The sequence below is a fragment of the Bos indicus genome, chromosome 1 (genome assembly GCF_029378745.1).
Source record: "Bos indicus isolate NIAB-ARS_2022 breed Sahiwal x Tharparkar chromosome 1, NIAB-ARS_B.indTharparkar_mat_pri_1.0, whole genome shotgun sequence".
NCBI classification, from domain to species: Eukaryota; Metazoa; Chordata; class Mammalia; order Artiodactyla; family Bovidae; genus Bos; species Bos indicus.
The window spans coordinates 65,758,139-65,783,896 of record NC_091760.1 but is presented as its reverse complement, the minus strand read 5'-3'; the positions used below and the strand labels follow the sequence as shown (position 1 = coordinate 65,783,896).

General features: G+C 42.6%; 1 protein-coding gene across 1 annotated transcript in view; it reads left to right on the top strand.

The window, feature by feature from the left end:
* Window positions 1-17,656, top strand: part of FSTL1 (follistatin like 1) — a 56,945-nt gene extending 39,289 nt beyond the window's left edge. The window contains exons 4-11 of the mRNA XM_070788578.1: window positions 2,037-2,166; window positions 2,998-3,030; window positions 4,323-4,453; window positions 7,854-7,972; window positions 9,806-9,918; window positions 10,238-10,348; window positions 11,372-11,448; window positions 15,025-17,656. Of these exons, the coding sequence (XP_070644679.1) occupies window positions 2,037-2,166; window positions 2,998-3,030; window positions 4,323-4,453; window positions 7,854-7,972; window positions 9,806-9,918; window positions 10,238-10,348; window positions 11,372-11,448; window positions 15,025-15,069 (759 nt within the window). The 3' untranslated portion in view covers window positions 15,070-17,656. The remainder of the gene's footprint in view (window positions 1-2,036; window positions 2,167-2,997; window positions 3,031-4,322; window positions 4,454-7,853; window positions 7,973-9,805; window positions 9,919-10,237; window positions 10,349-11,371; window positions 11,449-15,024) is intronic.
* Window positions 17,657-25,758: the final 8,102 nt, after the last annotated feature.

Genomic DNA, 25,758 nt, shown 5'->3' with positions numbered 1-25,758 from the left:
GACGTGAACTTTTTATCTCAGAGGTTAAAAATCAGATGTGAATGTAGGGATTTTTTTCCTTTTAAAAATTATTTAGCTTTATAAGATTTTCAAATTACAAAATTAACAATTGCTTTTTATAAGTGATACATAAGACATTTATGCAAAGATAAAGTTAATAATCTCCCCCCATAACCTTCAAATCCCCTTAGTCTGAGGTAATCAGTGTTAATAGTTTGTGTATATTTGTTCCACATAGTTTTTTTTGTTTCTCTGCACTATAAATATATAGAGTTTCCCCCTATTTTATGCAAAAATGAGATCATAATGTAGACAGATCTAGATATATGCAACTTGCGTCTTGTACTCTTTAATATGTAACACAACCCTCTATGGGTCAGCACATATAGTTCTCATTTTGTAATAGCTCAGTTATATTTAGTGATATAAAAGAACCAGATTTATGTAATCATTTTCCCACAGATGGACATTCCGGTTGTTTACCATTATAAACAGTAATGTCTTTGGCCAAATATTCTTACATGCTGTTGCCTTTATTTCTATAGGATTGAGTCCCACTTGTTAGGTTGAGTCCTAGGCTTGCTAGGTCAAGGATATGCACATTTTAAAATACTAGCTGGAATGCAGATTTTTCAGGTTTGGTTTTGTTTTTAATGAAATTTAAAAAACAAAGTGAGCTTTTGAGAAATACTTCTTTTGTAGGCAGAATTCTCTCTCTTGGCGAACATAAACAGCTTGGATGTGTGCCTTTTTCCCCTCTTTCTGTCAGAAGAACCCAAGACTGGATTCATCCATATTGCTGCAAGTTAATTCACCCACTTTAGTAACCAGTTGAAGGATCCCGACCCGTTGTCCCAGAAAGGAAGTCTCAACTCAAAAACTTGCAAACCAGATCCGTTAAGGATTCTGGAAGGTCCTCACTAGTGGTGTACCTGGCCACTCTGTGGCCATTTAGGGTCCAGAAACTTAACCTCAACTTGGCCACATACCATTGTGTGATTTTAAGCAAATTAATTGCCGCTGGATGCCCTGAAGACCGACCATGTTTGGCTTTGCTCAGGGCCCAAGTTGCTTTGCCCAGTGGGTGATCTTAATAACCCAATGATAAATATTGGTTAAGTGAAGTTTGTCTCTCTGGGCTTTGGTTTTCCAGTCTATAAATTGGAGAGGTTGACCTGCCTTCAGTTCCAGGGTCCTATGTTCTTTCACCATATCTACTCTGTTTTGTTTTAATGTCTTTATTAGGTCTAAGCAGAACTTGCTTACCCCTTCCCCCTTTCAAAAACCACAGAAGTGTAAAGAAACTAAGCTTGCCTGTCACTGTGGCACTTTAATAGCCAAAGTAGAATCAAGCTGCCAAGTGAACTTTAGTCCATTTCCTGGTCCAGAAGGATCCTCTGTCCCACTTCACAAAGACCTGGCACCCCCTCTCCCTGCCTGAAAACAACCGTTGTGAGATTAGGAGAAAAACAAAATACTAAATAAAGCAACAGAGCAAAGATTCTTATAGCTAGACCCTGAAATAATTGAAGAATTGGGGTAATGGGGGTTGGGGGCTGTGGAAACATTCCTTTCAATGTTTCCATATTTCCAGCTCTGGCTGTTTTGTGTCATAAAATTTTGGAATTTTAAGGGGTTTTTCAATATCCAGACATTGAATGACTTTCTACAAAGTGATAAAGTGACGGATAATCCAGATTCCTGACTTCTGACAAAATGCCCTTCCTGCTAATTTGATAGGATTGGGGTCAAGGAGTGGGTATTTCTTTTCACTGAATAGAAGAGATGACCCAGGGCCAGGATCGGCACAGAGCACCATGAGGGACTGCAAGGTGATGTAATCCCTCCAACACTGAGTAGGGTAGGGTCACTGATGCCAGAGCTGAGGCTCCCTGTGCCCTGGCAGGGTAGAAGTCATCTCTGCTGGGGAGGACGCCTCACAAGATGGCTGTGTGTGTGTGTGTGTGTGTGTGTGTGTGTGGCGCACACACAGACTCAGCCTTGACTGTACCAGCATCCTCCACTATCTGTTTCAGCAATGCAAACCTCACAAGAGGCCTGTGTGTGGCAGCAATGGCAAGACCTACCTCAACCACTGTGAGCTGCATAGAGATGCCTGCCTCACTGGATCCAAAATCCAGGTCGATTATGATGGACACTGCAAAGGTAAATGGTGCTCTCATCCCATGTTGCAGCTCCAGCCAGGGAGCCAGAGAAGGAGCAGTGTGGCTTGGCCTCCTGGAGTTCTTTCCACCCCGAACATAGTGCCCAAAGCTGTGGGGACCACCCAGTTGCTTAGAAAGGCATCCCCTTGGTGCTCATGAGCCTGCTGGGTTTGCCCTGGGTGGCCCTGCTTCTACCCTGCCCTTCCTGCCTCAGAGCCCCCAGGTGGCTTCCCACACTGTCTGGAGAAGGATAGTGGATATGGACCACATCAACAATCAATAGTGTGGTAGTATTTAGCTGAATTCTGTACCTCTTTAGAAAGCAGGTAATTTCACATATCTTGTGCTTTTTAAATTTGGGTACCTTTCAGCCCTGATGATATAGTTCCTCTAATTTACACTCAAACCACTGCTATCAGAGTAAAAGGGAAGGGATTCTAAGCTTGTTGCTAATTAGACACCAGCCTCCTGCCTAACCTTGAACTTCTCTGGAGAAAGAAGAAGCTGTTTCCCACATGTTGGTCTCCACTGCATTTCTTTGTCCGTAATGATTCTGTATGAATTCTCAAAGTCCCAGCAGCCCCCCACCCCTCAATCTAACAAAAGGAGGTGTGATATCAGGAGGGCAGCTCAGTGGCCTCAAAATTCAAACAAAGCAGGAAAGAAATGATCCCCATACTTGGGACTTGGAAGGAGAGGAGACAAGGATTCAAGACAAAATGATGAAAAGATATAAGTGGCCCCTTAATATGGGCAGTTTTAACCCTAGCAATACATAGAATTTTCTTTTTTCTTCACTTTATGTTATGCATTTTCTCCTTTTGTCTTACAGAGAAGAAATCTGTAAGTCCTTCTGCCAGCCCAGGTGAGTACCTCTTTTTTTCTACAGTGTGCATTTAGGGTGGAAATTCTTTTCATGATGGAAATTCCATGTTCCACAATCCCTACCCGCAAAGCTCACAAGATCTTTAATGTGTCAGAGCTTGTGACCCAGAACTGGTTGCTCCTCAACATAGTTCAGAAAAGCTGCAGTACTGCATTTTTTGGTACTTGCCATGGAAAGCAGCTGATTGGATCAGAGTGTTGGCTGTGTTTTTCATTTTTGCTGAGTAATGATTGAACTGCAAGGATGGAAAAGCCACTGAGTCCCTCCTTCAGTGCCCTGTGAGACCTGTGGGTGTCACGGGACAAGCAGAATCAGGAGGCACAGCTGGTTTGGAAAGGGGATAATTGGAAATGGCAGATCTTCTTCCATGGTTTTCAATGAATACAAATTTAAGATTTCATCGATTTATAGCTACAGACTCCTTTAGCATATACTTTTCCTTAGATCCTCATGTAACCTTGTGAAGTAGTTACTATAATTACCTTATAGATGAGGAAATTGAGACTCAGAGAGGTTAAGTGAATTTCCCTGAGTCACACAGCCAGAAAGTGCCAGAGTGGGGAAAAGTGCCCACAGTTTTATTTCCCTGGCTCAGTGCCCTTTTTACATCCCAACATATGTTGGGAATTCCCTTTTGCCAAAGCTTTCCCTTCTCTGCCTCCCAGTCCACTAGACTTTCAGCCTCACCTGTTGTTGCCATGTGGCTTACAACAAACAGCTGTCCAGAGCAGGGCTTCAACATGCCCTTCCCCAACCTCATTTTCTGTTGTTTATAATATAGGATAAGATTTTAAATGGTAGAAGTTTTTAAGTGGGAAAGAGGGAAAAGCTATATAGAAAGAATCAAAAATCCAGTGGCGTAAAGAATTGTAATGTTCTCTCTTATTCATTATTAATTCAGCTCATCTATGAACCAAAAGAGCTGTTCTATTGATTGATTGATTGATTTTTTTTTTCCCTCTTGGCTTTCTAAAGTTAGTGAAAATATCCTTTATTTTTCTTTTTACTTTTTTCTCAACTAAGCATAATCTCTGTTTCAACTATCTCAAACTGTATAAATTTTTTAGACATGGGCTTGAATCCTGGGTAGATACAATCCAGTATCCTGGATTGACTCCTTTGTAAATGTGTGTAATAGTCCTGTTTCCCTGGGTTGCTGTGAAAATTCAGTGAGATGACACATACCAGATCCCCAGGCACTGAGCCCACCAGCTAAGGGGTGCTGGGTGACATTGGAGTCCTCACTGCTCAGCCGACCCCTTTTCCTGCAGTCGTTTGCTATCAGTCCAACCGCGATGAACTCCGGCGTCGCATCATCCAGTGGCTGGAAGCGGAGATCATTCCAGACGGCTGGTTCTCCAAAGGCAGCAACTACAGTGAAATCCTAGACAAGTACTTTAAGGTAACCCAGCACACAGAGCTGGCTGCCTATTCTCAGACCCAGGCCACTTCAGCCTGTTTCCCACCCAGTTTGGCTTTTCTCTAAGTCTTTAACTTGACCCTCCATGGCTTACAGAGTTTCTCTTCATCTGAGGAGAATCAATGGACTCGTATTTCATGGGTCCAGGATTCTTCATGAACCTAGAAACTGATGTTCCCATCGTGTTTGGTTGAAGCAACAGATTGTTCCACTTGTGGGGAGGAGAGATGCTGCTTTCCAAAAGGAAAATGAGGGAGGAAACAGTATTTATCAATGAATAGGGCGGCCATGCCATAGAGATCTTTCAGAGAGCTTGAGACAGTTGTTAAAAGAAGAAGTTAAGGGCGCTCTTCCAGCTGATTGATAAGAACATACACACGTATGTACATCACACTCAGATAAACACCACATACAGAAACACACCATCACATGCAGAGGTGTGCATGCCACATGGAGACTGTCGTACACACAGACACATGTTCAGGCGCCCGCGTTCCCGCATAGCCACGAAAGCCCCCATCACTTACAGACAGTCACATCTCTGGATAGAGGCCCTCCAAGGCTCATCCTCAGATGCCCTCACATACCTCCATGGTGTGTCCTAGGCTTGACCAGCTCAGACTCAGAAGCAACCCACACACATGAGGGACTTCTAGGCAACTCTGTGGCCACTAAGTGTGGTCAACACCAGCCTCGTCTGTGGATTCCTCTTGTTAACTGACATCATGGACCCCCTGCCCAGAGATGGAGAAATACGGTGTTGGACTGAAATAGGATATTGGTCATCTAGGACTTCATTTAAGTAGAAGTTTCTCACTGTGGCAGAAAGTCGGTCTCTCTGGATTCCAGGGGCTTGAGAAGAGAAAGCACAGCCCTCTCTGTCTTCTGTCTCAGCCACTCCCATATCAGGGAGCTCTGGGAGCAGGGGTAGTTCCTTATCTACAGAAAAACACACATTGCTGAGCCAGGAGATTTGGACAGGAGGAGAAACTAAAGAAAATGATTTTTTGAAAGCCAAGTGAACAGCACCTGCTGGGTCTGTCGTGAGCAGTGACTTCGGCTTGGTCATTACAGCTCAGGAGCCATGGGGCCCAGGACACTTTCCAGGAGACTTCTTGGGACCTTTTAACTGTTCATAGTGGCCCCTTGATGGAACATGCCTTGGGCATCACTGGAAGGTGCTATTAATTTGATTCCTAAGGACCAGCGGGGAGAAGGCAATGGCTCCCCACTCCAGTACTGATGCCCGGAAAATCCCATGGATGGAGGAGCCTGGTAGGCTGCAGTCCATGGGGTCGCTAAGAGTCAGACACGACTGAGTGACTTCACTTTCACTTTTCACTTTCATGCATTGGAGAAGGAAAGGGCTCCAGTGTTCTTGCCTGGAGAATCCCATGGATGGAGAAGCCTTGTAGGCTGCAGTCCATGGGGTCGCACAGAGTCAGACACGACTGAAGCGACTTAGCAGCAGCAGCAGCAGTAGCAGCAGCAAGGACCAGGGCCCCACACATCTCCACCCCCTCTGGCAATAACTTTCTCTCATAGGTGCCTGTCTAAAAACTGCAAGGCCCCTGGAGAAAGTACCTTTTCTCTAGAGCATTCTCATCCTAACCAAGAAAGCTTGCTCATAAGTGACAAACACAATGCTCGCTCTTCCAAGTGTCCTCCGAGAAAATAGGGTTTTCACAATCTACTTGATGATCATCAAAGAACCATATGGTACAATCTTCAAAGGGAGTCCTCTCCCCACTAGGCAAACAGCTGCCTGTTGCTAAGCGATCTGTATCTCACAGAGACTGTTTCTGAGCCAGTGAATTCCCCTCCAGCCCAGCTGACATTCCTTACATCAAATTAGTTGCAAAAGAAATCTAATCGGAATTTGAATGAGACCAAAATCAGACTCTCATCTCAACTGGTGATTCAGTAATTATTTTTTAGACAAAAGCCCAACAGAGTAAAGAGGGGAAGGCCTCGGGTAGAAAGAGCCTTTTATGACCATGTCACACACACACACACAGAGCCACAGAGCCTTTTATGACCTTGTCTCTCTCTCTCTCACACACACACACATACACACACCCTGAATTCCTGGTGAACAGGGCTGAAACTGGAGCCAGGGTAAAAGTATAGTGATGAGAGAGCATCTGAGATCTTTTCCTAGGAATTAGGACAAGAATAATAAATAGGTATTAAGCAAGGGCCCCCAGAGTTGTTTTATACATAACTGTCATACATGCCACTAGAAGATTGACAGCCTTAGAGTAGAATATACATGATATGTGATAGTCCTGCATCAGAGTCAGTAGCTGTATCTTTCTCTTCTACCTGGAAACCTGTGCAGCCTTTTCTTCCAGAAACTCTTCCACCATCTGGAGAGCCACGTTGAAAGTAACATGGGGTGCTGATTATTTCCCAGGGTAGCAGAATGAGGCAGCCTAGGGAAGGAATTTTGAAAAAAATATTTTTTTTCCACTAAAAATATTTTGGAGAGCAGCAGTATCTAAATTAGAATTTGATCAGAGCCTTGAAGTTGCTGCCCTCCACCTGCAGCAAGGGCCTGGGCATCCCGAATGGTCCCAGGTGGCTAAGGTCTCAGTCGACCATCTTGCCAAAGGGAGCATAATGTTGAGCTCACTCTGCCTTGCCTTGTGCTCATGGAACGTGAGCTGGACCACAAGGACAGCCTGCACTGTCTACAGTGGGGCCCACAGCACACGGCGGCAGGGTGGGGGGCTTTGCACCACTTCCACAAGGCAGGTTTTTGATGTGGATAACGTACAGGGGCCTTTGTCTTTGATGAGGTCGGCTAAGGGTACCAATGGGAGAGGTAAGCACTGAGAGCTAGCCAGGAAGGCTGGAAATCAAGCAGCAAGAAATGATCCTGTGGTTCCCAGAGTGAGCTCTGAGGGTCGCCTACATCACTGTTCACAAGCAACTTGTTAGAAATATGCATCCTGGGCTCCAACACTGATTCTGATTCACAAGTCTGTTGTTCCATGATCATTAGGGTTTGAGAACATGGGATGATGGAGTGAATTCAAGAATGTCTGGAGGATAGTGCCAGGGATGGGGCTACAGAGACCTCCAAAGCACCCCCAGGCTCCTTGACAGCAAAGGCCTGGGTTCAGGCTGCCTTCCTTATCAGGGTCTGGGATTGAAAGGCCCTCAGTAGCCTTTGCCCAGACACTTTCAGTCTCTCATCTTGGGGCACAGGTGCCTTCTGGGTGCCCCAGGGCTTCGAGGCTTTGTTCCTCGAAGGGCAGAGCAGGTTTGGACTGTGTTAAAAACAAGATGAACCAGAGATGGGCCAAACTGAGTGGAGGGATGATAGAATTGAGGTTTTACAAAACGTTCCAGAAAGATCTCTTCATCTCCTTTCTAGAACTTTGATAATGGTGACTCTCGCTTGGACTCCAGCGAATTTCTGAAATTTGTGGAGCAAAATGAAACCGCCATCAACATCACCACCTATGCAGACCAGGAGAACAACAAGCTTCTCAGGTGAGTGGAATAAAGGGGTCAGGGAGAGGCCCACAAGGGGAGGCTGTATAAGAAGGGATTTGAACCCCTTCCTACCTGCCAAGGAGCCTCCAGTGTCAAAGTCAATGTGAATTAAAAAGCGAAATAGGGTTTTGTCCTGATCTCTTCCGTGAACATTATGAACTAATACATTGAGCACCACTGATATCTGATCAAGTAGTTAGTGTTTTTGGCCAGAACTCGCAAGGAATAGAAGAAAGTAGTTTTAAAATTAATGATCACGTCAGAGCAAAGTTGTTTCTTAGTGTTGTGGGTGATGTTTTAATGGTTCATTTTCTTAAGGAATTACTTCAATGTTCTATTTAATGATAAGTCTAAAATAGCTTTAGATTTGATTTTAAGATAATAAGTGCTATTTCATGTAGAGAACCCTAATTGTTACAAATGGGAGCACGTTCCTCTCCTTTTCTGGTATTATTCCAGAGTAAACATTATTAAAAATTACCCCCTAAGAATTAATAAAAATTAACCCCTAAGTAAATATTAATAAAGTTAACCCCTAAGAATTAATAAAAATTAATCCCTAAATTAACTGTGGTTCCAGTATATTGGTAAGAATTAAAAATAGGAAGGGCTTCCCTGGTGGCTCAGCTGGTAAAGAATCCGCCTGCTATCTGGGAGACCAGGGTTCAATCCCTGGGTTGGGAAGATTCCCCTGGAGAAGGGAATGACTATCCACTCCAGTATTCTGGCCTGGAGAATTCCATGGTTTGTATAGTCCATGGGTTCACAAAGAGTTGGACACAACTGAGGGAAAACAGGAGAACACCTGTTTGTTCAAAAGAATGCAAAGAATGAAACCCAGATTCTAGGGTTCCTTTTTAATGATAACCCATGGCCTTAAGGCTTCCCTGGTGGCTCAGATGGTAAGGAGTCTTCCTGCAGTGCAGGAGACCTGGGTTTGATCCCCGGGTCAGGAAGATCCCCTGGAGAAGGAAATGGCAACCCGTTCCAGTATTCTTGCCTGGAAAATCCCATGGACAGAGGAGCCTGGCGGGCTACAGTCCATGGGGTCACAAAGAGTTGGACATGACTGAGCTTTGAACTTTTACTTATTGCCTTGAAGTATAATACCTGTAAATCCTTCTTATTTTGATGACCTGCAATAAGATAATGTTTTACAAATTCAACATTTGATCCTTACAACACTGCAGTGACGGAAGGCCGCTTGTCCCCATTTCACAGATAAGCAAACAGGTGCAGGAAGGTTGAATAACTAGCTCAAGGCCATTTGGGTTGTAAGTGATTGAGCCAGGGCTCAAACCCAGGCCAAGGGGAGAGGGAGGGAGCTGGAGTTCTAGAAAACTTTTCTGAAAGATCTCTTTGTATAATAAAAGGATGATAGTGGTGCTGCTGGTTTCAAAGTCATATTCTTTCAAATCACACATTCTTTTCATGTCATCTGTTCCTACCACTTTTATTTGATCTTTCTAGTTCGGTTGACTTGATACATTATACCTGGAGCAGGGGAGGCAATTGATAGTGGAAGGTATGTGCAGATGGTGAAACATTTGTCAATCCAAGTGGACAAAACCATCCAGGAAGCTTCAGTCATCTTGGGAGTATCATTTGAAAAACTTGAATGATCTGATATCCCATATAATAAACTAAAGGTTGGAAGCTTACTGGAGTCAGGATACATGATGGTTGTAGAAGGTCAGTGTAGAAACTTTCTCTTTAAATAGTTTCTTGGGCCACCTTCAGAGGCCCAGGTGTATGTAATCCTGATGCTTGATTCCTTCAGGAGGGAAGCTGAGGTCTTGCCAACATGTTTCTCCTGTGTTTTCTTTTCAGAGGACTCTGTGTTGATGCTCTCATTGAACTGTCTGATGAAAATGCTGACTGGAAACTCAGCTTCCAAGAGTTCCTCAAGTGCCTCAACCCATCCTTCAACCCTCCAGAGAAGAGTATGCCTAATCTAAGAAATAGCGGCTTGTAGGGAGTTGGGGTTATTTGGAGGGGGCCAAGATAGAGGAGACTGTGGAACTCTCCAGAGCTTACCAAGAAAATTCCCTTCCGTGATTCTAGACTGGGCCCCAGCCCATTATCTCCATGCTGAGGTTCAGGTCCGAAAATCTTTGGGTTGATAGAGGCATTTGTTCAGTTATCGTGCCTCTGAGGGACAAGCAGGTCTTATCTGGAAGGTGGTAAGGTGCACAGACGGTAGCCAGGATGTCCTGTTCCACCCTCACCCTAAACCTTTGCCCCTCATTTCTGGTCACACAGAGTGTGCCCTGGAGGATGAAACGTATGCTGATGGAGCTGAGACCGAGGTGGACTGTAACCGCTGTGTGTGTGCCTGTGGAAACTGGGTCTGCACAGCCATGACCTGTGACGGTGAGAAAGAAGGGCCGGTAGGGAGAGTGCTGTCTTCATGAATCGCCATGAGAGAAGTCAGGGTGGGGATGCTGGGGAAGAGTGCAGTGGCTGGGAGAAAAGAAACTGGAGGGCAAGAGACCCACTCACATTTGGACCGTCAGGGCTCCCAGAGAGCAGCCTTGAGGGCACAGCACTTATGCTAGATGTGCTATGTTAGAAAGTCACTCCAGAGGTTGGGAATAAGAAAGATTCAAGACCCAGGGCAAGATCAAGTGTTGGTAAGAGATTAGAGTGGTAAAAGTAGAAAGGAAAGCAAACACTTATTAGTGAGAATTACGTGCATTTCTTGGAGTAGGAAATGGCAACCCACTCCAGTTTTCTTGCATGGGAAATTCCATGGACAGAGGAGCCTCGTAGGCTACAGCCCTTGCGGTCACAATGAGTGGGACACAACTGAGCACACACACACACATGCATGCATGCATTTCTTCTAAGCACTTTACATTTTAACCCACTTAATCCTTATGACAGCTTAGGAAATCCTCTATGTCAAAGACTAAGGTGATTGGAAGGCAAAATGACTTCTTGCCATCTATGCCCGGCAGGAAAAGGAGACATGTTCATAAGCATGTTTGAATTAGCAGGATTGGGTAAGCCTAAAAAAAGAGAAAGTTGAAATAGTTAAGACATGGGCAGGGCAGGTTGGGAGACATCAGACATCTGGGGAAGGGGTGCAGTGCCCAAGCCAGCATCACCACTAGCACAGTTCTACCAAGAGATCTTTCAGAAAAGGTTTCTAGAACTCTAGCTCCACACCCTCCCCACTTAGCCTAGATTTGAGCCCTGGCCCAGTCACTTACTACCCAAGCATGTTACTTTGGAGGTGTCCATTTCCCTGGGACACTTTATATTCAGAGAAATGTGGGTATTTCATTTCTCCTTCCATAAGTTAAATGGGAGATGAATTTGAAAGCCTAAAAGGTAGGTATTGGAGGGATCTCTAACAGCTACCACTGCTCTGAGCCTTGATTCTTCTTATAGGAAAGAATCAGAAGGGGGCCCAGACCCAGGCAGAGGAGGAAATGACTAGATATGTCCAGGAGCTTCAAAAGCACCAGGTAAGTTGCTGGTTTAGGTAGCCCTGTCACCACCAGGCCCGTCCTCCACGCAGACACTGCCTAATGCCCCAGGTGACCAAGGACATGTGCTCTGTTCCTTACAGTAGGTCCCGAACGACACACCTATATACCTGTGCCATGCAGATCATGATACAGATAGTTCCCTGCCAGAGTCCTTGTAGAGCCAATATGCCCCAGCAGATGTAGATTACAACTTGGTAAATTGCTCTATAAGTTAGAATCAGGTGGTTGGTGGTTTGCAAATAAGCATGGTCTAAAGAAGCATTCCTATTTCTTGTCATGACCAGTGCCCAGACCCAAAGGCTGTGAGCTCCTTGAGAGCAGGCTCTGTGACCTGCTCACCAGTGTAGCCCTGCATTTAGCACAGGGTCTGCTGTATAATGGGCTTCCCTGATAGCTCAGTTGGTAAAGAATTCGCTTGCAATGCAGGAGACCTGGGTTTGATCCCTGGGTTGGGAAGATCCCCTGGAGAAGGGAGAGGCTACCCACTCCAGTATTCTTGGGCTTCCCTGGTGACTCAGCTGGTAAAGAATCTGCCTGCAATGCAGGAGACCTGGGTTAGATCCCTGGGTTGGGAAGATCCCCTGGAGAAGGGAGAGGCTACCCACTCCAGTATTCTTGGGCTTCCCTGGTACCTCAGCTGGTAAAGAATCCGCCTGCAATGCGGGAGATCTGGGTTTGATCCCTGGGTTGGGAAGATCCCCTGGAGAAGGGAGAGGCTACCCACTCCAGTGTTCTGGCCTGGAGAATTCCATGGACTGTATAGTCCATGGGGTCACAAAGAGTCTGACTGAGCAACTTTCACTTATGAACTTATGAACACTGCTGTATATAATTGGCTCTCAGGGAGCATGAAATTAGTGAATTTAGACTGTAGCAGAAAGGATTTGTTAAATGCCAAGCTGGCCTGAGCCTGAGAACTTAGAGATTCTGTTTCCTAGAGACTTGAAAGGATAATAAGAATTCTGTTCAGGTTCTATGTCATTAAGTTGAAGGCTTTCTTGGCGAGAAATATGTTATTGAGGGCCTAGAGAGAAAATCTAGATGAGCTAGACTCCTAGGACTGTCTTTCCACTGGTTTACCTGTAGTCCTAACAAAGGATATTGTTCCTTGAGTCATCTGTCTGTAAACTAGGTCTGGTAATACAAGCCTTCTCTCTGACATATAAGTTTTTAAGCAATGTAATGCTCACAGGAACTATTGAGATGAAATATGTGACTTGAGAATCAAAAATTATTTGTATTAATAGTAATTGCTCATATTTATTGATGGTTTTTCATGTGCATTTTGTCACTGATAGTGTAGAAACCTCATGTCAGTTTTTTAAACAGATGCAGAAGCTCCTAGTCCTTGGCTTTTTCATATTTCAGCAGCCTTGAGCTTCTTCCAGATTAGTATAAACCCACAAAAGCAAAAAACACTTAATAGGAATTCCTTTCATCTAGGGTGGAAAAATGATCAGAGTAGACAGTGGGGAGTGAGTTATAATAGCTAACATTATGTAGTTTGTCCGTTTTATGTCAGTTGCCTCAGAAGCAGACGCTAAGGTAAGAACTCAAGTACAAACAGTTTATTTGGGAGGAAGTCCCCAGGAAACACCAGAAGGGGAGTTGGGAAGTGAGCCCAAGGAGGGAAGAAATAATGAGTGTGTATTCCGGCACATTACCACTGGGGGCAAGTGGAGCTTATCCTGTTACAGAACTCTGGGAACAGTTAGTGCAAAGGGGGCAGGGAGCCGGGCTGTGCCTGCATGAGCTCCCAGCAGCCACTGGCTGAGAGCCGCCACCAGCAAACATGAATTCCCTGGCATTTCTGGCCTGTCAGCGTGTGTGGGCAGAGCAGGCTTCAGCAGCCAGAGAAAGCCTCAGGCAAAAAGATGCAGGTGCTGGCAGTAAGGAGCCAGGCCAGTGTACTGAAATGTTGAAGACAAGGGCTATGGATGGGGCACTGACAGTGCCTGCTGCTGCTGCTGCTGCTGCTAAGTCGCTTCAGTCGTGTCTGACCCTGTGCGACCCCATAGACGGCAGCCGAACAGGCTCCCCCATCCCTGGGATTCTCCAGGCAAGAACACTGGAGTGGGTTGCCAGGGTTGCCATTTCCTTCTCCAATGCATGAAAGTGAAAGTGAAGTCACTCAGTCGTGTCTGACTGTTCGCGACCCCATGGACTGCAGCCCACCAGGCTCCTCCGTCCATGGGATTTTCCAGGCAAGAGTGCTGGAGTCAGGTGCCATCGCCTTTTCCGCTGACAGTGCCTACTAGATGCCAAACACTGTTTTTTATTCCCTATTTAATTTTTTATTGAGATGTAATTCACATACCATAAAACTCACCCTTTTAAAAGTATACAATCAGATGGTTTTTAATATATTCACAAGATTGTCAGCCATTACCACTGTCTATTTCCAGATCATTTTCATCATCCCCAAAAGAAACACCAAACCCATTAGAAGTCACTCACATTCTCTCCTCTCTCAGCCCCTGGCAACCACTATTATATTTTCTGTTTCTATAGATTTGCCTATTATGAACACAAATAATTGGAATCATACAATATATGGCTTTTTCTGTCTGACTTTTTTCATTTAGTGTACTGTTTTCAAGGTTTATCCTTATTGTAGCGTGAATCAAGACTTCATTCCTTTTTATGAATAAAGAACATTTCATGGATAGATATACCACATTTTGTATATCCATTCATCAGTTGGTATATATTTAGTTTGCTTCTACTTTCTGACTATGATGAATGATACTGCTGTAAACATTCTTCTACAAGTTTCTCTGTGGACATATGTTTTCACTTCTCTTGGGTATGTACCTAAGGAGTGGGATTGCTGGATCACAGGGTAACTTTGTGTTTAATCTTTTAATAAACTGCCAGATTGTTTTCCAAAGTGACTATACTATTTTATATCCTAACCAGTCATATTCCAATTTCTCACAAACTCACCATCATTTTTCATTGTGGTTATTTTTTATTAGACATCCTAGTGGGTGTGAAATGACATCTCATTGTATTTTGATTTTCATTTCCCTAATGCTTAATGATGTCAAGCGTCTTCTTATGTGTTTCTTGGCTGTAAGAATGTCTTCTTTGGAGACATTTGCCACTGTTATAAAAATAATAATAATATTATTATTCATAATAATGCCCGAGTCCCCCAGAAAGTTGCACAGCTATGATTCAAGCTCAGGCAGTCTGCTTCCAGAGCCTGTCCCTCTCAATGCTTCTCTAAACTTGGATTCAAAACATTTCGTAGCACTTCCATGTAGCATCCTTTCTTCATTTTTTAAATGAATATAATAATGTCTGACCTTATTGTTTCATAGGAGTTTAGAGTCAGCTCTTAATTTAGCCACAGCCCTATGCAGCTGTGTCATGGTAAGACATGATCCTTGCCCTCAAGTTGTTCATCATCTGTGGAGGAGATAGACAAGTAAACAGAACCAAAATTCAGCATGAGCATGTTTCTGTGAATGCTGGCCTTGAAGACTAGATAAATGCCAATAATTTTTTAAAATATTTCATTATGTTTATTTCTCTTGCCTCTCAAAGGAAACAGCTGAAAAGTCCAAGAGAGTGAGCACCAAAGAGATCTAATGAGGAGGCATCTGGGAATGGTGTCTGGAGCCTGGCACCTTCTCTTCAGTTTCAGCGCTGAGTTCAGTATATGCAAGTGTCTGCTACAACCGCCAAATCACCTGTATTTGCTTATATAGCAATGAGTTTTATTTTGTCTATTTGTTTTGCAATAAAGGAAATGGGGGTGGCTGGCTAGGAGGGGAAAGGCCAGAGCCTTCATTTCTAGGAGTGTTTTGGGAGAAGCTGTCAGTGTGCTCAGGGGCCGGAGGCAAGTAAGGAAACTGCATCAGGATTGGGAGAGTGGACCCAGATCTGGAACCCTTCTGAGTATAGCACAGCTGTGAACATGCTGCAGGGAGTGCAGGCAGTGAGAGAGAGCTGAGCAGGCTGTCCCCAGAGGAGGGAATTGGGAAACTCAGAGAAGAAGACGGCATTCTGCTTCCAGCCCTTCCTGCCACCATCAGCGTAACAGACCTCTAGCATCTGTGCTTCTCCTCAAGGCCCCAGCCGCTGGCTCTAGACACACGGCCATCCTGCTAGTTCCCCAGTGTCTCAGAGAGGGTGCCCCCAAATGATGCAGATACTTGTAGACTTTGAGCCCCTTAGAGATCTAACCAAATTTTTAAAATACTTTTTACCAAAGGTGCTATTTTTCTGTAAACTTTTTTTGGCAAGTTGATTTCATTCTTCAATTATTATCATTATATTATTGTTGTTGTTTAATATTTTATTTTCTTAACTAGAAATTAAGCTTTTGTAATTATTTTTCATTAGTCCTGCATTTCAGAGATGGGAGAGTTTGGGATTCTTCCTTGTGCAGAGATGCTATCACCCAGACATCTCCCCACCCTGCCACATGCAGCCTGGAATTCTCCTATGGTTTCCAGTGGGTCTGTAGTCTGCCAGAGGAGCAGGGGGTGCCTCAGACAGAAGCCATGAGAAGTATCCCCACACAAAGCCTTTAAGATCCACAACGCTAACTTGTTTTCATTTATTCTGATAGAGCCATACAAATCAGTATTCCAAAGGATGGAAACAAGCGCAGCTAAGCAAGACTTAGTTCCCAGCCTATCAATATGCTCGTTGATCCTGCACTAAGTAGGAGAGTGACTCTGGCCCATCTCTTCCTGTTTCTGGGCCTTAGTTTCCTCGGTGAACAGGTAGGAATGCATTAAACTTGATTTGAGGAACTGTAAATTCTGTGATTCTGGTAATAGGTCCAGAAGGAGAAGATGATTTTTCTCCTCCTTAGGATAAATGAAACCTTGTTTTTATGTAAGAATCAGATGACCAAATTTGACCTCGGTCTGAATGGCCCCACAGGTTGTGCTATGATGTAGAGCCCTCAAGTAAAGCCTACCCAGGAAGAGAGTGAGAAAGAGAACCACTTCTTTGTCTTTGCTTTTGCAGTTCATCTTTAACCTTCTTGGGAAGAAAAAGGACTCTCCCTTTAGAGATGAGGGGAAAAGAAGGTTTACATTTTAAGACAGGGAAAAAAGTGGAATCAAATCCTAAAAGTGTGACTGGGGAGAAGTCAGTCATTTCTGTGTCTTTTGACCCTTGTGATAATTAACCCCGCGCAATACCATGTTTAAGATGCATTTAGAATAACAAAATTAAAAACTTGACATAAGATCTCATTTTCAGAAAGCAGATTACAGACCACCAGAGGGAAATCATGGGGGCCGTATTGCACAGGCAACTCTGAGAAAGTTGTGCTGAAAATGTAATTCCTTCTAACCAGGTTTCCTTTTTCTCCTTTGAAAGAAGAACATTCCACTTTGTTTAGAATTCTGAGTTTTTGTTAAATCATCCCACTTAAAAGCTCTCTTCCAACCCAACTTATACAGTTTGAAATGCACCTCCATGTCAAAGTGCCTTGGAGAGCTCCCAACAGCACATCTTGACCAAGTTTTGCCAGCCCTTGAACACCAGAAGAGAGGGCGGGAGTACCAGTCTGTTTAAAAAAGAAGGCAGAATGTCTCCTCACCTGTTACCTTTAGGTCAGTGGCTGCCATCCAAGATGACCCTACCCTGCGATGTTGACCCTAACCTGCATTCCTCCTGTAAATAGGGAAGCTGCTGTCGGCACCATAGAGTCACGTGATGATGATCATTCACAGAAAGCTGCTAAATAGCCTAGTTTGGGGAGTCTTGCATAGAGCTTTGCATGGAGCAAATAAACAGAATTAAATCAGGTTCAGTTCCTCCAGCTCTCTAAAAGCACAGGGCTTAGACTGCAAGCTTCCTTGGGCTTTCTCTGTGTGTCTATGGTTTTTATAAAGACATTATAGCATCTGTTAAGATTCAGTGTCCATGGAAACCTTCTCACATGCCATGGCTCTGGACTCCATCACTGTTTTTGGAAAGCAGGGCTCCTCCACCTGCTAATAAGACCATTTGGACCTGTCTGAATGTCTTTCCTTTACATTTATGTTTTTAAATAGTCAAATTTCAAGAAGCAAATTTGGACAGGTTTCTTTTGCCTGTGTGTTTGTGAAATGTATTTGTATTTAGTAGGCTTCCATATTGCATTTAACTTGTTTTTGTAACTCTTGATTCTTTTTTTGGATACTATTGATAAATAAAGAAATTAAAACAATAACTGTGTCATTTTCCTTCCCCTCAATTAAGGCCAAATAAAGTTGTGAGAGGGCTTCCCAATGGCTCAATCGTAAAGAATCTTCTGCAGTGCAGGAGATGGAATTTCAGTCCTTGGGTCGGGAAGATCCCCTGATGTAGGAAATGGTAACCCACTCCAGTTTTCTTGCCTGAGAAATTCCATGGACAGAGGAGTCTGGCGGGCTGTAGTCCAAAGCATCACAAAGAGTCAGATGTGATTGAGCATGGAGCAAGAGAGAGAAAGTTATAAGAACATTAACCATTTACCTTATAAAAGTGAATTTGAGTTTCAAGAGGCTTAAAAGAGGCCTGAAAAGTTTATCTTAATCTTGGGACTGAAGCTGTAGGCAGGAAGGTTTGCTCATGGACTGATAAAACAAGTTTATTTTAAAAAAAAATCACTGATGGTGGGTCTGGATAAGAAATGATGAGAACTCTGGGAACATTCCTCTTTGAGAAGAGGTTAAACCAAATGACTCCTAAAGCTGCCAAGAATCTGATGAGACTGAAGGCTGATTACAGGTAAACTTGTATGAGAAGTCAAACAAACCTGGGAACCTGGCACAGGAAGCTTGTGAAGATCTGGTTGACTAAGCTTAGTGGCTATTTACCTGATACATGTGCATCCCATGCAGTAAACATTTCCAAGTCGACTGCATGTTGTCTGATCAATACCATCTTGGAGACACATGACCAATACTTATTTTCCAACCGCCTGTCCAAATGATTCTTACAGATATCATTCACTCCCCATGACCATTAATTCTGGCTTCTAGAAGAGCGCATTACAGTTGATGAGGTTTAAGCTGTCTTAATTTTAGTCATAGAAAGGCAATGCCAAAGAATGCTCAAACTACTGCACAATTGCACTCATCTCACATGCTAGTAAAATAATGCTCAAAGTTCTCCAAGCCAGGCTTCAGCAATATGTGAAATGTAAACTTCCAGATGTTCAAGCTGGTTTTAGAAAAGGCAGAGGAACCAGAGATCAAATTGCCAACATCTGCTGGATCATTGAAAAAGCAAAGATATTCCAGAAAAACATATATTTCTGCTTTACTGACTATACCAAAGCCTTTGACTGTGTGGATCACAATAAACTGGAAAATTCTGAAAGAGATGGGAATACCAGACTACCTGACCTGCCTCTTGAGAAACCTATCTGCAGGTCAGGAAGCAATAGTTAGAACTGGACATGGAACAACAGACTGTTTCCAAATAGGAAAAGGAGTACATCAAGGCTGTATATTGTCACCCTGCTTATTTATCTTCTATGCAGAGTACATCATGAGAAACACTGGGCTGGAAGAAGCACAAGCTGGAATCAAGATTGCCAGAAGAAATATCAACAACCTCAGATAGGCAGATGACAGCACCCTTATGGCAGAAAGTGAAGAGGAACTAAAAAGCCTCTTGATGAAAGTGAAAGAGGAGAGTGAAAAAAAGTTGGCTTAAAGCTCAATATTCAGAAAATTAAGATCATGGCATCTGGTCCCATCTCTCCATGGGAAATACATGTGGAAACAGTGTCAGACTTTATTTTTCTGGGCTCCAAAATCACTGTAGATGGTGATTGCAGCCATGAAATTAAAAGATGCTTACTCCTTGGAAGGAAAGTTATGACCAACCTAGACAGCATATTGAAAAGCAGAGACATTACTTTGCCAACAAAGGTCCATTGAGAGTTGGACTGTGAAGAAAGCTGAGCGCTGAAGAATTGATGCTTTTGACCTGTGGTGTTGGAGAAGACTCTTGAGAGTCCTTGGACTGCAAGGAAATCCAACCAGTCCATTCCAAAGGAAATCAGTCCTGGGTGTTCTTTGGAAGGACTGATGCTAAAACTGAAACTCCAATACTTTGGCCATCTGATGCAAAGAGTTGACTCATTGGAAAAGACTGATGGTGGGAGGGATTGGGGGAGGAGAAGAAGGGAACGACAGAGGATGGGATGGTTGGATGGCATCATGGACTCTATGGACATGAGTTTGGGTGAACTCCGGGAGTTGGTGATGGACAGAGAGGCCTGGTGTGCTGCAATTCATGGGGTTGCAAAGAGTTGGACATGACTGAGGGACTGAACTGAACTGAACTAAATTTTACTCGTTGAGTTAGACAAGGCTGTGGTCCATGTGATTAGATTGGCTAGTTTTCTTTGCAGCCAAAGATTGAGAAGCTCTATACAGTCAGCAAAAACAAGACCAGGAGCTGACTATGGCTCAGATCATGAACTCCTTATTGCCGAATTCAGACTTAAATTGAAGAAAGTGGGGGAAACCACTCACACCATTCAGGTATAACCTAAATCAAATCCCTTATGATTATACAGTGGGAGTGACAAATAGATTTAAGGGACTAGATCTGATAGAGTGCCTGATGAACTATGGACAGAATTTCTTTTTTTTTTTTTTTTTTCAGAATTTCATGACATTGTACAGGAGACAGGGATCAAGACCATCCCCAAGAAAAAGAAATGCAAAAAGGCAAAATGGCTGTCTGAGGAGGCCTTACAAATAGCTGCGAAAAGAAGAGAAGCAAAAAGCAAAGGAGAAAAGGAAAGATACACCCATCTGAATGCAGAATTCCAAAGAATAGCAAGGAGAGATAAAGCCTTTCTCAGCGATCAATGCAAAGAAATCGAGGAAAACAATAGAATGGGAAAGACTAGAGCTTTCTTCAAGAAAATTAGAGATACCAAGGGAATATTTCATGCAAAGATGGGCTCGATAAAGGACAGAAATGGTATGGACTTAACAGAAGCAGAAGATATTAAGAAGAGATGGCAAGAATACACAGAAGAACTATACAAAAAAGATCTTCACAACCCTGATAATCACAATGGTGTGATCAGTCACCTAGAGCCAGACATCCTGGAATGTGAAGTCAAGTGGGCCTTAGGAAGCATCACTACAAACAAAGCTAGAGGAGGTGATGGAATTCCAGTTGAGCTATTCCAAATCCTAAAAGATGATGCTGTGAAAGTGCTGCACTCAATATGCCAGCAAATTTGGAAAACTCTGCAGTGGCCACAAGACTGGAAAAGGTCAGTTTTTATTCCAGTCCCAAAGAAAGGCAATGCCGAAGAATGCTCAAACTACCACACAATTGCTCTCATCTCACATGCTAGTAAAGTAATGCTCAAAATTCTCCAAGCCAGGCTTCAGCAATATGTGAACTGTGAACTTCCAGATGTTCAAGCTGGTTTTAGAAAAGGCAGGGGAACCAGAGATCAAATTGCCAACATCTGCTGGATCATGGAAAAAGCAAGGGCATTTCAGAAAAACATCTATTTCTGCTTTACTGACTATGCCAAACCCTTTGACTATGTGGATCACAATAAACTGGAAAATTCTGAAAGAGATGGGGATACCAGACTACCTGACCTACCTCTTGAGAAACCTATCTGCAGGTCAGGAAGCAACAATTAGAACTGGACATGGAACAACAGACTGTTTCCAAATAGGAAAAAGAGTACTCAAGGCTGTATATTGTCACCCTGCTTATTTAACTTCTATGCAGAGTACATCATGAGAAACACTGGGCTGGAAGAAGCACAAGCTGGAATCAAGATTGCCAGAAGAAATATCAATAACCTCAGATATGCAGATGACAGCACCCTTATGGCAGACAGTGAAGAGGAACTTAAGATGAAAGTGAAAGAGAAGAGTGAAAAAGTTGGCTTAAAGCTCAACATTCAGAAAACTAAGATCATGGTATCTGGTCCCATCACTTCATGGGAAATAGATGGGGAAATAGTGAGAGACTTTATTTTTCTGGGCTCCAAAATCACTGCAGATGGTGACTGCAGCCATGAAATTAAAAGATGCTTACTCCTTGGAAGGAAAGTTATGACCAACCTAGATAGCATATTCAAAAGCAGAGACTTTAGTTTGTCAACAAAGGTCTGTCTAGTCAAAGCTATGGTTTTTCCAGTAGTCATGTATGGATGTGAGAGTTGGACTGTGAAGAAAGCTGAGCACTGAAGAATTGATGCTTTTGAACTGTGGTGTTGGAGAATGGCTGAGTAATATTCCATTGTATGGATGTGTGTGTGTGTGTTTGTGGTGTATATATGCCACATCTTTATCCATTCATGTGTCAGTGGACATTTAGGTTGCTTCCACGTCTTGACTATTGTGAATTGTGCTGCTATAACCACTGGGGTGCATGTATCTTTCCAAGTTAGATTTTCCTCCAGATATATGCTCAGAAGTGGGATTGTTGGATCATATGGTAACTCTATCATCCTCTTAATTCCTTAAAACCAAGTTCAAATGCCATCTTCTCCCTTATCTCTCCAGCTAAGGTAATGACTTTCTTTTCTGAACTTTCTAACTTTATGATATTTATCACTTCATTAATTTGCATTTTAGCTATTTGACAAATGTGTTCTCTCTTTCTGGTCTGTAAGCTCCTCAAGCATTGGATTTGTGTTTGATTCATGTTCATGTTCTACCATGGTACCTGGAACATTGCTTTGCACAAAATCAGGGCTCAGTAAGTATTTGCTGAATAAAAAAGTAAACGATACAGTCACAGACAGTGAAAAACAAAGGTAACACAGAGAAATGCACATCTATTTATGTAAATTTCTCTCTCCTTGCAAAAACAATATCTATTTGCATGAAAGCATATACATGCATATATCTATGACTAAAGCTGTGAGTAGACACATCCCTTAAACTAAGCACATTATTATTTCTATTTTTATTCTAATTCAGACCTTCTTCTCAATGACTGACAGCAATAGCCTCTTAACTTATCTCTGTTCCTAGTTCTTCCAATGCCCTCAACCTGTACCTTCCTAAAGCACCTCTTTGATTATATTACTCCTTAGCTCAAGAATTCAAGGAGTTCTTGCATGGTAAAGTCTGGAAAAAGCTGAATGCTTTATTTTCTAAAGGGAAAGAAATCACAGTTATAGCCAGTGTTGTTGGCTTATTTTTAATTAATGTATTGTACTATTCCTTATGTGAGATTGAACATCTTTCCATGTTGGTCCTTGTTCTTTTGTTTCATTCCCTTCATTCATTTTCTATTGATTGTTGGCCTTTTTCTTACTGCTTTGTAATAGTTCTTCATAAATTATTATTAGCTGTTTGTTGTGAGGGTGGCAACATCCGGCAGTAGTAGATCAATTAGAAGGTTACTTCAGGAATGAGGTGAGAAATAATGGTGACTTGAATTAAGATAATGGCATTGGGGGACTAATAGAAGGTTAAGGAGGTAATATTGACAAGAGCTGGCTAATGACTGGCTATAGGAGTTGAGGAGGCAATGGTCAAGAATGACCCTAAGGTTCCAACTTGGATGACTTGGTAGATAAAGTGCCATTTCCTGGGGTTGGTAAGAGAGCAGGAGAAACCCACTGGCTGGGGAAGGGAGGAAGGAATGGGAGATGAATTCAGTTTTGCACAGATTGAGTCTGAGTTTGGAGAGATCTTGTAAGTAGTTGAATAGGAAAGTTTGGGAAGAGATCTGGACTAGAGATAAAGATTTTGGAAAAGTATAGAGATAGTATTCCTTTGTATAGACAAGATGGTCTATGGAGAATATATCAAATGAGGGGGGAAAAAGAAAAGACAGTGTTGAGTTGGGAAAGTCTATAATAAAGACAGAGACTCTTTTTGAGTAACTCTGGATATATGTATTTCTCCTGCTTTCTTATGGCATCATTAACAAAAAGTGTACACAGAAGAAAGGTACAATGGGTTTAATTCATACATGAAAATACAGCATGTAGAAAGTTCAGATGGGCAGTGGTGATAGGGATTCTATAGACAGGTCAAAACTGAGAAGGAACCACCGTGAATATATGAAGGGAAGTAACACAACTCATTAGAAAACCGGTTAAATAAATTTAGGAAATAGGAACAGGAAATGCACCCAGATCATGACCCCTGGAATGCATAGGTCTTAAATGACTTGCCATGGTCAAGTAAGAAACTTAGGAAACTTGATAATGTCAGGGCCTGTAAAAAGAATGTATTGCCAGGAAAATAAGAGACAAGGTTGTTAATGGATAAAAATAAAATATTTAACAAGGAAACCCGTACACAATTGTCAGGAGGACGAAACATTTTAAAGGAAATTTTGTCCTACAGAAGAGAAGGGACTTTATCCTTGTAGGCCTAGCCTCGTTTAAATTATATAAGTTAGCAGAATTTGTCATTTTCCAAGGAGCAGTGACAACTCAAAACAAAACGCCTGCTTAAAAGTTCTTCCACCAGACTCCACAGTTAAACCAAGTGGCCAGTAATATTTATCATTTTACATATTCTTTGTCTTTTGTAAATGCTATTTTTAACCTCATGTTTCAGCTTCTTGCTAACTGACCTGTATAACAACACTGTTCTCATTGTGACTGATAACTTTGTTGTTGTTCTTGTGTCGTCACGGAGTTGTTTCCGACCCTTTTGTGACCCTGCCAAAGGGTAGACCCCCAGGCTCCTCTATTCATGGAATTACCCAGAAAGAATACTGGAGTAGGTTGCCATTTTCCTTCTCCAGGAGATGTTGCCAACCTAGGGATCAAACCCACATCTTCCACATCGGCAGGTGGGTTATTTACCACTGAGCCGCCAGAGAAGCCTGACTGGTAACTTCCTGAGAGACAATATACTGTAATGTTTAATACCAGGCATCTTGAGTTTATATCCTGATCCTTCTCCTGCTCTTTACCTCTTTGTGTCCCAGTTTCCTCTCGAAGTGGCATAACAATAGTACCTACCTCATTTTTTTTCTTTTTTTTCAAGGATTCAGTGAGGTATTGTATGTGATTTTTTCAAATAGTCTTTGGTACATAAAAGTGCTGTGTAAGTGTCAAATACCATCCTTATCACCAATTATTTTAATCTATTTTACAATACAGTCTTAAAATTTTCACAATGACTTTGTGAAAAAGATATTTTACAGATGAGGAACACACAGTTTGTAAAGTTTAAGGAACTTAGGTAAGAGCTCACAATTAGCAAAGAACAGAGTTGGGCTTCAAATCTGCATCCCTCTCTTAGTCATTTTACCTTGCCATAATCCTTCCCTTTATTTTAAAAATTATTGCATCAGTATGAACCACAAATTAATCATTAATGTTCTCTATGTAATCGCTGAGCACATTTAGTAATTAATAAATTTTTTCATTTAGTTCTAATAACTGTCTGCATATCTTCTCACTTTTAAGTAGATATGTGAGTACAGACCATGTCTCTTAAGTTCCCTGAGGCATGACCCCCCAGTCCAACTTGGTCTCCCCAGAGATGATGCATCCAGGAGTCACACCAGCCAGCGTGGGAGCCCAGCAGCCTCCAGTGCACACCTCAGAGGTCTGGCCGGGTAAACCTCTCTGATGTGCCTCCTTTTTGTGACAGTCTATGGGTAGGTGTTAGAAGCAGACATATGTCTTATGCCCTTCAAAACTATTTTATCACTGAATCCAGTAATTCAAAAAATTTGGGTTTCAAGCCAACTAAAATCTCTGGTTCCTGGATGATTTTCTGAATTTCCTTTTCTCTTACATGCCTTTTCCTCCTCTTTCCCATAACCTAATCTTGATTCCTACAAGACCCAGGAAAGCTATCACCCCCACCTCCTTCCAAAAGGAACAAAGGAGGAGATACTGTACAAAAGGCATAAAGATAGGAGAGATTTGGAAAGTGAATTTTAAGAATAATAGAGACTCTGAAATCAACTGGGCAAATCAGAAAAGTTCAAGAGTTGACCTCACCTTTGATTTTCTATGATTTTCATAGCCTTTGTTCAGGTATGCCACAGAAGGCTTTTACAAATATAGTAATTCCTGTCCATAATCACCTTTAGGAAGATGTCTTTCTCTTAACTTTGTATTGGTAGAGTGCCCATATAATAACATCAATACCAAAACCCCAAAATTCTGGCTTGGAGAAAACCTGCTCTGCCCTGGAGTCTCCAACAAATCGTCTGTCACTGCAGCACCACATCGGTGAATCATACACAGAGCGGAACATTCATGAGGTTTTTAATCATCTTTCATCTCACAGAAAAGATTGTTAAATTTTATTCAGAGAACTTGACGTGTGAGAGGTATGAGGTCAAATAAAAGTAAATCTTATA